The sequence below is a fragment of the Magallana gigas genome, chromosome 7, assembly GCF_963853765.1.
Source record: "Magallana gigas chromosome 7, xbMagGiga1.1, whole genome shotgun sequence".
Taxonomy (NCBI): domain Eukaryota; kingdom Metazoa; phylum Mollusca; class Bivalvia; order Ostreida; family Ostreidae; genus Magallana; species Magallana gigas.
In genome coordinates, this window is record NC_088859.1 from 33,907,353 (window position 1) to 33,923,353 (window position 16,001).

Here is a 16,001-nt window from a genome sequence, read left to right on the forward strand (position 1 = left end):
CTATATTGCCAATTTACATTTAGTGTTATTTCTAAAAGATTTCTGGCTATAGTTCTGATATTCAATCACCATTATGTTTTTTCATTCAAATGTTTCTAAAATAATGACCAATGAAATTCTTTGTTTATATTTATCGACCCCGTCATAACAGAGTTGACAGGTGAAAAACCCCCATCTTCGATTAACTGAGGTCTTTAAATTGGATTTCGTCAGCTTGAAGGACTTCATTGTCATTCGTAAGACTTTTCTTTAGTGTGATCATTGATGAATAATTGACAGATGTGGTGCATAGAGATCCTGTAATATTTGTTTAAATCATCAAATATGCTAATTAGTTGAGCGATTCAGCGAGGTCATACTTTATGAATGGACAGAAACAGCTGACTTTGTTCTTTAAAAGAACAAACACATGACCTAGAGAATTTGAGGGTAAGTGAAATTTCTTATTCCGATTGCATTTTGCGCTTTGTCTAGGTAATGGATTTTGTGGAGCATCCAGGTAATGAGATATGGAAGTACATCAAATTGTATACATTTTTTTAAAACCGAAAATGCCTTTTCATTAAATTCTTTTAACTATAATTTTTAGAAATGTCCTTTTCTTAATTGTATATTTTCAAAACATGAACAGATGGTCATGGATTGATGTTGTTAATGCATGTGTAACATGTGTAAAGGGTGGACTTGATTGTCAGGCAAGATAAGAATTTAAATGTCCAGCATTGTAGCTGGACAACCCATAAATACACTATAGCTGGGCTATAAGGTCAGTGACATAACTGTACAATCAGTGCCTTGGGATTGCATGAATAAGGTATGATTAGATCAAGAAAGAGAATCTAACATTGTAGACAGCACACATATAATATGGGATGGGCCAATTATAAAAGCTGACTTGTATATTATTCAATTCTTGTGTGTGCATGGATTTGGTCAAAGATATTCAATATTAGGATTTTTTCCTAAATTTTCTGAATTTCAATGCTTTTGTAGGGGTGACAGCATTAATCTGGTTAAACTTCTCTTTATACATGCAGTCAGTACTGTTCATGTTTATAATTCTTATGCATATTATTCATAATATATAGCACATATTACTTTATCAACTACCAGTACAAGAAGTCATAAAAATAAAAATGATATCGTCTAAATTTGATGATCTACAAACTATAATGTAAGTAATAGTTACAGTTCTATAAAACTTCCTGTCAGTAAATGTTTCTAATTATCTAAAATCTAAGCTACATGATAAATTTGAAGGGAAGTTAAAAGGAATATTTTTTTTAAAATATACTTGCAAAACACTGCCAAAATTTTAGTCTTAAACTCCCATGCGGAAAAGGCTATATGCATGCATTGTCTGACTATGAACTTATATGAGCTGTAAATTTGTTTTAAAAAACCTGATGAGATTATAAAAACTTGCTTGCATGTATTCATGCAGGGTTCATTCACAATTTGCACATGTATGATTTGGTATAATTCACCTACAACACATATCAATTTATATGATTTATCTGTTATTTAATATATATACAATGTATATATAAAAAAGTAGGATGTACATGTATGCATTAATATACAATGGCCTTTGAATAACTGGCTGAGATGCTTATTATGAAAATTTATATAACATGTACAGGTATTTACATAATCTGATTGTAACATGGGGTTTACTGTCATGAATAATGCAAGTGTACAGAGCATCCTCCGAAAGGAGATGATGGACAGAATATGTGCCTCACAATATGTGCCTCACAAAATGAGAATCCATAAGGGTTCTGTTTAACATGGGGTTATGCAATGAACAAGCTGAAAATCAATAAAAACAAAGTTAGCTATTAGCTGACTTTAGTGACAATGTAAATAAAAACTTGTAATTAAGCTAACTGCAGCAGAGAAAATGACTTTCAATCGATGCAGCTTTAATTTGGGCAGAGCAACGCTGCAGATAAATTGTGAAAAGGAATCTGATTTGGGTAAATCTGTGCAGCGAAAACATCTGAAGCTATTGACATGGGACGTCGTGTTGTTATCTTGCAAGTAATTTCCTCTTTATTTCCTGTTAATCTCGATGTCCATGTCGCAATCTCTTAAATCATGATGCCTGTTCCTGGTTACTTAAATTCTGTACGTGTGTTACATGTATATATTATACAGGATGTTTTTTTCATGATGTTATATAAATTGGCACATGCTTTGCTATTGTATTAAACGAGTTGTAAAAAATGAATTGTACTAGCTGTTACAGTATGAGAATATTTTAATTATATAATTTCATGTGCAGCTGCTAATATATATTATAATTTTCGCATCATTTATCACCAAGTACCGGTAGTTAAATTTTGATGTTTCAAAAAATCAATAATTAATATTTGTCATGATTCAAAATGATTTTTTTTTTTTAAATATGCAGTATCATTTTAAGGAAATGATTATTCTCAGGTGGAATTATATGCAGTTATCTTTTAAAAATGTATCCTGCTATTGGTTTTTATCCATGATTTAAAATTATATATATTCATGTCAGTTTTCTTGATAGAATTATATATATTGTTGCTTAAAACTCAGCTTATATATTTAAATTGAATGATCAAATGTGGCACTTAGCCATTTGATTTTATGTTTATTCAAGCTCATTTAAACCTTAAATTTACTTACATAATGGTTACATTATATAAGCCTAATGGAGATGAAATTTATTTGTAAAAATTCTGTTATCGTACCTGTTGACATGAAAATGTGGATTAAAGCCTCGCAGAGATTTAAACATTCCAGTTTCACTCACTATATCTCCTGTACCTGTAAAGCAAATAGATAATGGTTGATCTAACATATTCCCATGGCTTTCTGCTTTATTTGACAGGGATAATACATTTGGCAAACTCACTGCATAAAGATTTGAACACCCTAGGCCTAAATCTGAAAATGGTCAGGAAAAAGATATCCGAAAATTACACCTGTTCATGTGGATGGTAAGGTTGTTACATTTTTTAATCATTATAACACCAAAAGAAAGTAATGCATATTTGTTTCTTTTATTTGTAAATTAGCAATGCATATTTTTGATCAAGAGTAAAATCTCAATAAAATGATTGCACAATATTTCTATATATACTTTGACTTAAAATAAGGCAGTATAATTTCCATCAAGCAATCTTCTTTACTACTGAAAGTTTAATGGGTGGACTGACGTGAAAGTAAAAATGAAATTTACAAACATACAATTTCCAATTATGCATAGTAAATAGATGTATATTATGATAATAATGTATATTTAGTCTAGCTAGTGTACATGCAATTAATTACACGCACATAAACACGTACTGTACATGTAAGCTATAACACTAATTGGGCCAATAATTGAATTATACATTTCATTACTTTTACATTACTATAGTCATATGTGTAAATATTTACTATCATAACAAATAGTACATGTTCATTGTAAACTCCAAGTTATGCAGACAGTCCTGGCGCGCATTTGATTTACATGTACATGTGTATTATATTGTCACCATATACTCAGTAACTGGTGACCTTATTAATTAGCCTTTAGGCTAATAATTAAGCCTAGGAAACGTGTTGAAAAAACTTGTACTTGCAGTGCAATATAACAGGATGTTTTTTATATATAATTTCACCTCTCTGTATATAGTCTAAATCTCGAATTATTAATACCCTAGCTATTTCTTGCAACAAAATGTTCATGCCAATTATGGTCAATATGACAACAATACATGTGTATATATTTATTATTAGTATCTACAACAATAAAATGATGAATTGATGATGATGATGATGATGATGATGATGATATGATCATGATGTGACAAACATACTGGTCTGAGATTATCTTAATTGATCCTTAAGACTATATTTATATCACCCCTCACCCAGAATGGGTTGTGAATTGATCCAACGCAACTTGGTTTTACTTTTAAGATAACTAACCTCAGATAGCTGTAACTGATGTACATGTAGATCTATTTATAGTGTGCTTTTTATCTAATGTACATGTTTGATGAAATTCTTTTACCTGTATAAATTTATCATAGGTGACAATATGTCAATGAAACTTGCACTGACTACAGGATAGAGGCCTTTTGACACCTAACTTCACCACCAAGCCCAGAGATAAAGGAATTTTGTAAGTATAATGATTGTTATTTATCATATTATAATTGAAATGCATGTACATATATGTACATTTCATATTGCAAGTCTGTCCATCACTAAAATACCATTATCCTTAGTTATGACTTATGATTATAAATTATGCATTTATTTTCATAAGACAAAAGTTTGAATTGTGACAATTAATTTTTTGAAAACTTTAATGATCGAGCCGCTGCATTTTCTCATGCATGATCGACAGCAAAAAAGTATGGAGGAAGACTTAAAGGAATCAGTTGGTCTTAATTTAAGTGGCCTATAGTTTCTACCTATAAACGTTTAAAGCAACCTTTATGAAAGAATTAACAAGGCAATATATTTTTCTTTCCTGATAGATATATCATACAATGAAGAGATATATATATATAAAAAATAAGTTTACTTTGTATTAAGGCCACAGTAGAACTGCTTCTGGCTAGTTTATTATTTACAACATACATGTTCAGTGTTAGATATATCATGGGTTCAGTGTCATCTAGTAGTGCTCCAAAGATTAAAACAGAAGATTCATGAATTAAATTCACATGCTCTAGCTGCAATGTTTTGCTATCAATTTGCTCATCAGTTATTGCAACAACGCAAGACTCTTCAGCTGCAAAGAATGGGTGCGGAGGAAAGTAAAGGAGGGAACTATGGACTGATGGGAGCTACCTCAGTGGAATCTAACATGAATAAGCAGGCTACGGCAGCGAGGCCCTGGTCCTTGCTTCACATGTGTTCACTGGAGCAGTGGAAGAATGGACATGCAGGTTTGTGGCTATGTAGAGTTGTGGCCCCTTGTTCATTTTATTTGCAGGTTCTATAAATTTATATAATTTAATTTAACTCTCTGCCGTACATTTATGTCAAAGCAAAATTGTACCAGAATGTGAAATAATGTGAATTGGAAGGAAAAGATGAGGATTCATCTTTAAAGAAATTTGAAGTAGTTTTACACGTGCATGTTATGAAGACAGATGCATGCATGTTTTTTATCTTCCCTACATTAAGCTTTGTGGATTTTGTGGTTTTGTAAATCTGATGTAATACCTCATTACTGATTTTCGACTTAGTCATCAGTATAACCATTAGCGTTAATTTGATGTATCAGTTAGTGCATCAAACTCGCTAGATTTATTGAAATCCAGAATATACCAGTATTTTGTATAATGATTGTTAGGAGGAGGATAGGTATTATCTGCCATTCAAATTTTCAATTCATTTCTTTCCAAAGATATTTCAAATGAATAAATTGTACATTATTGTCACTATGTTATATGTTTGAGTGGTTATGTAATTGCACAAGGCCGAGTCATCACAACTGCAAAAGCAATTAAAGTTCTGATTAACTGTAAGCGTTATATCAAAACGGGCTTTGATCAATATTGATTTTGAAAAATATGAAAAACTGAACAGCAAATACAAATAATTTCAGTTGTTGTGGAAGAATATCTAAGGAAGCAATTCACAACCCTTTCAATGTGTCAGAAAGATAAATTGTTTCAATATACATGTAAAATAGGCATGTCATGAAATCACAAAGCAGCAGGAAATATGGCCCTTATCTGCTTCATGTTTACTTTGTTTTGACATGACTCTCACCATTTAACAGTAATACTGTAATAGCCTTGACCTATATTCAATTTAAAGGGTCGTGGTCACATAGTTCAGATGATAAAAACAAGCAATGTTTCTCTTTTTTGCATCGTCAACAATATCGTCAACATTATTTCTACTCCCAATGTTATTGTAGATACTCTTATAGGGTAGCTCTGGGTCTTTGATTATCAAGGGGAGGCCGAGTCGGGGTTGGTTTTCAGATGACACTAAGGAAAGAGTCGGGGATAGATAATGTTTCCAGAAATCAATGCTACTGTTGGCCAGCAGTCTTGGTTAACCACTCTTCCTTGACTTATCTCCAACAAACACATAACAGTCTCATTTCTTCAGGGAAGGCCAATCAGGCAGATAGAAGCTTTTACTGAGAGACTCTTCCTTGAGATTTGTCTTAATTGCTACAGCCTTATGATAGTTGATTAATTGCTAGACCTGGCCCATCTTACCTGGCAACAAAGTCAGACGTGGTAAATTGGATTTTTGTTATTGAACAGGGAAATGTTCTAGAGACTTTTTCATTCATCAGTATATGTATATGCAGTTATTTTTTCCACACAAAACACAATGGACAATTGATTCTTATAATCATTACCATCCAATCTTCCTGTGCTAATGGAATATTCTATCCTAATTTGTACTATAACTGAATGAAAATGTGGTGTGATAATTGTATATTCCAAAGGAAAAATTGAATTTCATAAATAATAGAAACTGCATGCTAATTGGGTTTTGTTTTGTGTCCAATAAAGAACATTTCTCCCATATTCATCCAGCACTAGAAGAGGAGAACCTTAAAGAATTACAAGAGCCTAAATTGGCCCTTAAAATAAACATTGTTATTTTTATTTTACATAGAGGTCTGCCTTATATAGATATACATTTACACTTTGAGTTGATTCCTGATTTTCTATATTGTCTAAATCCTCTCTGTAGCACCATGAAACAAACCTTTTCCCAGAATGTATGTAATTTTTGTTTGAAAGTGTTTTTTTTTCAAGGGGATGTTTCCAGAAAATATTGAGCCAATTAAGGCCGTACTTGAACAATAATTGCACTTTTAATTTCATCAAACATTTCCCCCTCAAATTGACAGAAAAAATGTCCTTACCTTGTTCATCATTTGAAGTATGACAGTATTTTTTTTTTATTAAAAGTGAACCGTTTCCTCATTTATATTGATTTGCACAAACTTTGTCATTTTTGACATTTTGAGTTTTTGACTCATATCAAGACTCAAAATGAGCGCTAAATGATAAAAAGAATGAGAGCACTGGGTAAAATATGTTATTTCAAAGTAACAAAACAATCTTACATAATCGGTCCTAGATTGATATGTTAATTTATTCGAGCCAAAATTGACTCCTATCATGTACTCATATGGTCTTTTTGACCACAGAATGTCGTGTTCGGAAGTGTTGAGCTTTTTCTACGTCCCACAGCGAGGCTTTATAGTTCTGTTCTTGGTTCTGGGTTCTATTATCACTGTTAATTAAGAACACGACAAGGAATACGTACATGTAACAGTTACCCGACAGTTTATACATAGACTAAGGTTTAACTCATATTAAGCAACTTTGTTCCGAAGCATAGAAAGCGAGTGTTCTCAGTCTGCCGAGGTTGGGACGGACGTACAGGCTATGGACCAACTTATCAGGAAAACTATAACAGAGCAAAGATTTATAGACCACTATCGAATGGTGTATTTTAGGTTCAGACTTACTGTAACACAGTCCTATAGCACCCAGTATGAAAATAATGCAAGCAATTATAGTTTGGCATAACATGAAACAGTTGATAAGATTCTGATAAATGTGCGATACTGTCTTTTTTGTCAACATTTTGAGTTATGTAATCTGTAATACATCTATTAATTGTTTTTAAATTCTATTATTTGTTCTTTTTTAGAGGCTGCCGGATTCAGTGAAACGTCCATGACGTGCAGTGGGGCGGTGTTCAAGGATTGCAGTCCTACTTTTTGTATGAACAGACAGGGCATCATCAATATCAACAAGTCAAGCTCCGTTTTCAGCTTCCGCCGCAAAAACAAGTTCACAAAGATGGCAGAGCATTTTGAATACAATCATATTCCTGCGCAACTGTCCTCAATACAGAATTTTCACGTTAAGAGTGTGTTATGCTACCATGACCAAACGGTCATTTTACATCTTGTTAGAAATATGATGACGCAATTTGGTATCATAAATTTAAGTGATAACAAATTCATCGGAGTATTTGGAAAACAATCTGTTGAATTTGTAAACGAAGCATTACGAGGGCAAATCAGTCCGGATGGGAACTATTGCATATTGAAGATACCAAGCATTCGGAATGACAATGCGAGTACCTATGTGTACCAAATGTATGACTTAAAAAGCCGGGAAATGCTGCATGAAATATCCCTCGCATTTCACCACAGCCTCTTTGCGTTTGACCCTCGTTTCACATCTTCGCGTATTGCAGCGACAAGCTTTCAGAAAGGGGAAGACAACAGTCTAAGTTTGGTCCAGACCTCGAACTGGGAAGTACTCGCTACAAATTCAAAACTCGACGATACAAGATGGACACTCCATCCGACGCTGAAAGACCTGTTCTATTCAAAAGACGGTAATCTGATTTTTGCTGTCATGGTTACTGACGGATGTCATTGCAGAGAGAGGAAGGCTCGACGCTATCCTCCTATTGACATCAGTGTTTATATTTTCAACTCGGACAATGCTCAAACCCTTAGATGTGTGCAGTACAGCCGCTACACCTGCGGAACGCATTCATGTCCCGTGAATTTTCTACCCGTTTTCTCGAATTGTGGAAGCCGTATGGCTATCGTCCTGAATGAGGCTGATTCTAACGTAGACCATTTGCAAATCTACAAACTGCCTACAATGGGTTCGCTTCAAAACAGGTGTAGAGTAAAAATCATGCAAGTTTTTTCACCGGAATTGATTCCAAAACTCCCCCTGCCGGCAAGACTTATCCACTTCTTGCAGTACAAACCAGAATACGGTTAAAACAAAGGCGAACCTATCGTGAAACAAGAGGAACGGAGGCGTTTGAGGATTATTACATGTTTTAAGAGGTATACCAAAGGCTGTCGGTACTAGTCAAAATGGCCAGTTTAGAATATCCAAAAAGGGATTTTCACCCTTAGAAAATCCCTTAGAGATATTCAAAAGGACTATCAAAGATCTGCGAAATTTCCCATTATTACAAGAAAGATCTAACATAATATTTGCATCTTGAACGCATAATGTTTCTAGTCAAAGAAAAAGAAATTACTTAGAAGTTTACAACTGTTCTGTGCTGCACTCATACATGACTACATGTTATTACATAGTGCTTGATGTTCTTAAAGCTTTGAGTTTTTTAATAGCTTTAGAACGTGCTTACTCATTGCTTGAAGTGCTGTATTACCATGATATACATCTAGGAATTTGGAAGTGCTTTATATTTATGAGTAGTTGCATGGACAAATAGTGCATTGAATAAATAAGGACGAGAAAATGATGCATGCGTAACTCTTTTATTTATAAAATGCAAATTTGCAAGTATCAAAAAGCGAAAAATCTGTGTTTTGATGACAAGCCTACTCCATGCACTCAAATTAATGATTGTGATCCACCGTTCTACCAGCCATTGTCCTCATCATCGTGAACGTTCTGTGAGGAGTTTAAGATGACCACATAACATAGTCAACATGAACCCCGGGACCATATTAGCCAACAAGTAGATTCCAATATGTGATATACTGCCGTTTAGAGAGAATAATTTTAACGGCATGTTTTTGATTGCACCTTTTACGATCTTGTTTAGATGACGTAATTGGTTAATTTGCTAATTTTAGATGCAGATATGAGATAATCTGTTGAGATAAATGCACACCAAGCGTCACAGTTTTTAACACAGCATAGTTTCAATATACATTATAGGTGGCAATTGATGTCGTTTTATTATTGAAAGGGCTGCATAGCAAATTACTCCAACTTTCAATATCCGGTGTTATGAGTGAACTTTATGTACAGTTGTGCCATTAGTGTGTTCATACTTTTGTCAAAATCTTTCTATAATCAGGATTAAACCAAGATACAATGTAGACGGATTTTGTTGTCAGATAATCATATATACACAATTTGTTAATTTTCCAGGGTTTTCAATTAAGGTTCATTGATACTCTGGTAACAAACTACATTTTTGTCACTGTCCAACAAAGGTTGTCATGTAAGATATGCTGAAAATTGTGTCCATTTCAATCGTATAGATTTCTATTGAAAATGGTCTCTTTATAAATTCTATACGAACAAACAAGGGATGGTGAGCTTAACTTGTGTTTCAACCGTAAAGAAATTATCATCAAAAATCTCGTACACAGATTGTATGTTTTGATAAACAGACGGATGGAAACACGGTTGCTCTTTGGATGAAGCCATTTTAGATTTATCTGTGTATGTACATTCTATTTCATCCTAGATGTTATAGTTTTAACTGAAAGTGAAAAGAACCATTATACTAATACTCGAAAAGTGGTTCTTGATATACTCTGAATTTGAAGCCAATAACATACGGGTTATTTTAATGTAACTATCTAGTCGCACTTGTACAATCTTTAAGGCGAGCAGCGCCGTATATTTGACATTCAAGCTTCTATTTACGACCTGTTTACGTACGAGGCTTTAATGTGTTTTCAGTAAAGAAAACTCGTGTTAGATTAAAAATCTATTGAATTTATAAGTTGTTATATCATTGTCTTTCTTTTCAAAATAAGTGCATCATCTTGCTCCATAACATGTAAAATATTAATATAATAACTTGTGTACTGATAATTGTTTTGTTTTTTTTTGCAATTAAGTAAGATTTTTTTGTAATCACGAGTTGCATTTTTTTGTCAAATGTACATACATTGTATGTTGAAAAAGAGAAACCAAAATAAACGTTGCCAAAGTATTTTTTATGGATGTGTGATTTGAAAAAAAATCGATAAGTTTATTGTTTACAATTTTCAAAGAATAGTTTCAAAACAGTTGACAATATACTCGAATCAAGCTTCTTTCGGTTTTTATTCATCCTGTTTTTTTAGAAAAAAAGATATTAATATTTGTACAAGAAATATATTTTCTCATCAAAAAAGTATTTTTGTATTCCAAACAGAGAAATTGGTCGACTGGTGTTAACTTTTTCAAAGAGCACCATTTTTCGAAATGTTTGTTGAATCTTTATTAACTTGATCTTGGCATACTAGTTTTTAATGAAAATGATTGTGTTCTCGATTTTTATATGACCTAGGTGACTTTTGACTTTCATGTATGTAGACGAATATTTGTTGTTTTGAGGCATGCTTTTGTCGAGTACAATGCTTAATATATAAACTCTAAGATCAAGGGTAAACTTGAAAACAAAAATATATACTGTTAATAATAAGCGGCGTATGCACTTAATTGTTAAATATCTTTTGAACCTTGATCTACAAGTATAACCTTTACAACGGATATGAATTATTGGTTTGAACATTGTTCATAAAATTATATACTCTACGAGGGTTGTCCCAAAATAATGTAGACAGGACACATAATTTATAATCTGTTCACTGCAATTTCATTAGACTTCTATGTTTTCTTCAATGACCCTTTGGCAAACAATGCTGAAAAGTTCAAATCTGTACTTTATTTATTTCTCGAGAAAATGAATAATTAGTAACAACAAGTTTTGTCAGGCGGCGCAATGTGCGACGTCAAAAATTTCCAGTTTTACGTTGTTGCTAAACCCTCCACATCGTTCACGACAACATTTACGTTTTATTTCCGAAAATGTCTTAGAAAAAATATGATCTTTGAACATGTACTCTGCGTGCACATTCAATATATATTTCTAGTTTGTTTTGTTTTTAAATATTTTCTAAGTACAAACGATCTGTCGGCTCCAAACTTGCCCTGTAATACTTGTTGTCTAACGTCCGTCTTACCGAAATGTGTCGTTCAACATTTTGACGTCCATTGATATCGTTCGGGGTTTCTTTTTTCCACTTATTGTCATCATACTTGTTCAAATATTTTCAATATTGTTTAACTAATTCACAAAACGCATTTCTCATCGATTCTGTTAATTTCATTTACTTCCAAAGCCGCTTAGGATTTATTTGATGGTCTTTACAAAATTGTATCAGTTACTGCTGCGCCGTCTTAAACGCTGAAAACGTCATTTTATTACCACTTAATTTTCAACTTGTCACAAAACGCGTTATAAAATATTTAAAAGTTTTGTTATAGCCAAAACATTTTCAGAGTAAATAATATAATTATTATCAAATATCGGTGTATATTTTATTTGAATTTTTTCATTCGAAAAGTACTTTTCCGCCCAATTTTCAATTCATTATGTTGATTTTAACTTTTTGTTTTTGACATTGCGCCGCATGTAGAATTTCTGATCTAACATGCTTTCATTTCACTAATTTAATCTCAAACAATATTCGATTTTAAAACATTATTTGAATGCAAATTTCTTGAACCCTTTGTGGCACAAATTTCATCTTCCTTTGTCTTCGATTAACTGAATAACGCCACTTGTCTACGCTATTTTGGGACAACCCTCGTACAATGTCCTTTGTAAATGGATTTTTGATCATTTTGATTCTTTAAAAAGTAAATCAAATTCTAAGTTTAATTGGATGTGGACCGATTTTGAATACAAATTTTTGGTGATATTGTAACTTAAAGCAATATGAGCTATATATATCTTTTTAGAATTATATTTTGCTGCAAAAACTTACTAGTATATAATAGGTCTGCATATAACTTAAACTTTTATGATAAAAAAGACTTGAAAAAATCATTGATTTTTGTTAGAAGAAAGTTCCTCTTTTAAATATAACAGATCAATTTTTGTACAGTACGAAAATAATTCAATTTTGCCCCGATTAAGGCTTCTCAACGGCTTTTCCCACAAATAATATGCAAACAGAAATTTAAAAAAAACATGATATTTTTTGTCATTTTAGTAGAAAACAAAATTTTCGTAAAAAAAAAAATTTTCAACATGAAAATTGCAGCTCATATTGCTTTAACTATTTAGCATAGATTCCACATAGCTTGACGCAACAATGGGTGGAGACAGTTTGCAATGTGCATGCGCAATAGTTACACCACTTATCGTAAATATTATACTCTACAAGAGTAATCTCCCGTTTGGTTGTTTTAAGAACTTTATAGCGAGTTGCAGAACGCAATATTCTTTGTTTTTGTTGCTTGTTAATGAAAATAAGATTCGTTCCCAATAAAAGGGGAAAACCTTTATTGCCTTTCTTTTTTTACGTGAGTTGTACCTTGCAGCAAAAGTTTGATTGCTAAGGAAGCTGTCCTGCAAAGTAACTAAGTCTTGCAAAATACATCAACACTTTTGTCTTGAAACAAAAGTAATACTGAGTGTATGGAAAATAGAAAGAAAAAATATAATTAAGCGAAATATATAAATGTTTTTGTGTAACTTAAAAAAATATGCTGAAATGAAGAAAAGAGTCTACATAATGCACTTTATTTCGGATCAAAGAAAGTTTTCCTTAGAATTACGTTTGACATGTTTAAACAGTTTATGATTTCTTTTCTACAATTTGGCATTAATTTTGTCCGGGCAATTTCAGATAAGAAAACATCAAAGACATTCTCTCTCAAGAACAATTGAATAGAATAAATGTTCTTGACATTCTTACTGTGTGGTTTACGTAGTCACTGCTTCAAAATAACCTTCCACTTCAGTTGATATAGGAAAGATAGATGATCAGTGTTTCTCTTGTGGTGCCAGAAGAATTTGAAACAGTTTATTACTTTTGACAAGGATGGGGATTTCTCTAGAACCTGTATATGATTCAATTAAACAGTAATTCATTTTTACAGAGAAGATATTAAGAGGTATACTAGTGCAATGGAGATGTTACTGTCGGCTTGGATTATTAACTATCTTATATGTGTAATAATATTATGAATCAAATGGTGACGATGGTTAACTTTAACACATGTCTTGATTGGGTAAATGTTTAACAGTGCAATCTTGCATTACTAATGATTCTTTGAACTATTTTTTTTTAAAAATCCGCGATTGGAAAATGTATAATGTTTAATAAACTGCAAATGGGATGAGGTTTTTTTTTTTTAGAGCAGGCAGTGATAATATGGACATTTTGATATATATATATATATATATATATATATATATATATATATATATATATATATATATATATATATATATATATATATATATATATATATATATATATATATATATATATATATGTGGGTTTTTCACTCGAACAAGCCATGAATACGCTAACAAACATGAAGGCTACAATTAAATGAATTCATGAATTTGATACGGAAGTTGTTTGAATTTTATTTCCTGGAAATGTTTCGAAAAGACTTAATATTTACACGTGTTGTTTGACAAGTGCAAACAATACATCTAATTATAATAATCAGATTTTTGTGACAATAAATCATTTTATTTATCAGGGAGGGATGTTGAATTTGTTTATTTTTTTTTTAAGATCAATAATATAATGATAATTAAAACTAGACTCTTTCAATTACAGTTTGTTTTAAAAAGGTCACGGCCGGGTGTTTAATTATAATTTACCGATTACGTTTTCCGCAACACAACCTTTAGATCCCTCAATTGTCATGCATTATTCACATACTACAATCAGTTGTCCCTGGTACCAGGTGACTACTAGTAAATAATGGGGAAATGTCCCCAGGAATATGAGGGTTAGCAAACAGTTCATTAGCCTATATGTCATTATCTCCTTCTTGGATCATACTCCAGAGGGAATGTTTTGATGTGTAGAATGATGATAGCAGATATATTGTAATATTGTATTTATTTATCTGCACTAACGACACAGTTAAATCTATATACAGATTGGCTGATTAAAATCATTACGCGTTCTCAATATAAAGGCATACCTTTAGATAATCAATAACGCTTTCTAAAACATTTGAACAAATTGTGGGTTTCATGGACATGATTTTCAGAATTAGAGGACTGTGGAAAGACATTGTCACATTGGTAATGAAATTATTGGCTTTTGAGAAATATGAACCGATATACCAGATATGTGTTGCTCTACTGAACAAAATCACTTAAATAAAGTGACTTTCGTGTTAATCGATGTAGCCACATTTTGCAGTCATCTGAAATAATAAAAAAATATAAAGTAACGCAGTGTAAAGTTATGATATTTTTGTTTTCCTTGAAAATGGTTTATATTTTACACTGTGGTACATGTACGTATCTGATACATACATATTAAATTCCCGGAGTTTTAACTTCAATTCTAATCTAGTAAAAAGTGAGAGCAATCGAATTGATTGAAATTTTTAAACTGTTTTATAACAATGGATTAGAAATGTTAGGCACACTGCATAATGTAATTACCTCGCTACATGCGATTTATTTTTTAAAACTTTCAACCCCTCTTATTAGCAAGAAATTCGTGCACCCTGTGCAAAACGTGCTACGTGTAGTTTAGGTTGAAAAAACAAAACACGATACTCATGAAATGAAACTACATTCATAATTCCCCTAGAGTTATATGATGTCAGGGCTCAAAATGAAAAATGCAATTATTGTATGGATAGGTAGTAAAATTATTCAGAAGACAACAAGTGCTCAGAAATTAATTTTCAATGGACAACAAATTTTAAACTTTTGGGTATTTTCTATAGCTTTCCATACTTTTTAGATCTTTGTGGAACTCGGATGCTGATACAGTAAAAAGATTTTTACATAAAAATATTCTCAGGTAGAGTCAAAAAATTACTCAGTCTACTTAAAAGAAAATACATGTATTAACAATGATTTTTGGAAAGAGGCTATTATAGCGTTTAAAAAAATCAAAGACAAAATCCAAATAAGTAATTGTTATATTAATCCTCAGTCTTTGCTCTATAGGCCTCCATGTGCAACAAGGACTAGTTAGGTAGGCAAATCACAAAAAATCAAATACATAATTTTAGTAGTATAAATAACATGTATTAAAGTTGGCCATACTCTTAGAAATAAGTACATCGGCAATGAAGGTACAATATTGACGTGTGTTCTTTTATCAGAAGTTCAGGAGACCGGATGTGTAGTGTTCACTATGGGTATCACAAGGGTCAATAATCAGTTCGAGTGTAATTGCCATGTGAAATGTTCCAAGTAATGATTTGTGTGTCACCGATCCATTGGGTATGGCAAAAGGAATA

General features: G+C 32.1%; 1 protein-coding gene across 4 annotated transcripts; it reads left to right on the plus strand.

The window, feature by feature from the left end:
• The first annotated feature begins 128 nt into the window (after window positions 1–128).
• LOC105319134 (uncharacterized) lies at window positions 129–13,050 on the plus strand. Of its 4 annotated transcripts, none has more exons than XM_011416544.4 (5): window positions 129–429; window positions 2,867–2,980; window positions 4,059–4,150; window positions 4,742–4,925; window positions 7,678–13,050. In XM_011416544.4, the coding sequence occupies exons 4-5, from the start codon at window positions 4,778–4,780 to the stop codon at window positions 8,775–8,777; spliced, it is 1,248 nt and encodes a 415-aa protein (XP_011414846.3). In that variant the 5' UTR covers window positions 129–429; window positions 2,867–2,980; window positions 4,059–4,150; window positions 4,742–4,777; the 3' UTR covers window positions 8,778–13,050. The 4 variants fall into 4 exon arrangements, with proteins under 4 accessions (XP_011414846.3, XP_011414843.3, XP_011414845.3 ...); XM_011416541.4 differs by having other exon boundaries at window positions 2,867–2,975; XM_011416543.4 differs by having other exon boundaries at window positions 140–236; window positions 2,867–2,975.
• The last annotated feature ends 2,951 nt before the right edge of the window (window positions 13,051–16,001 follow it).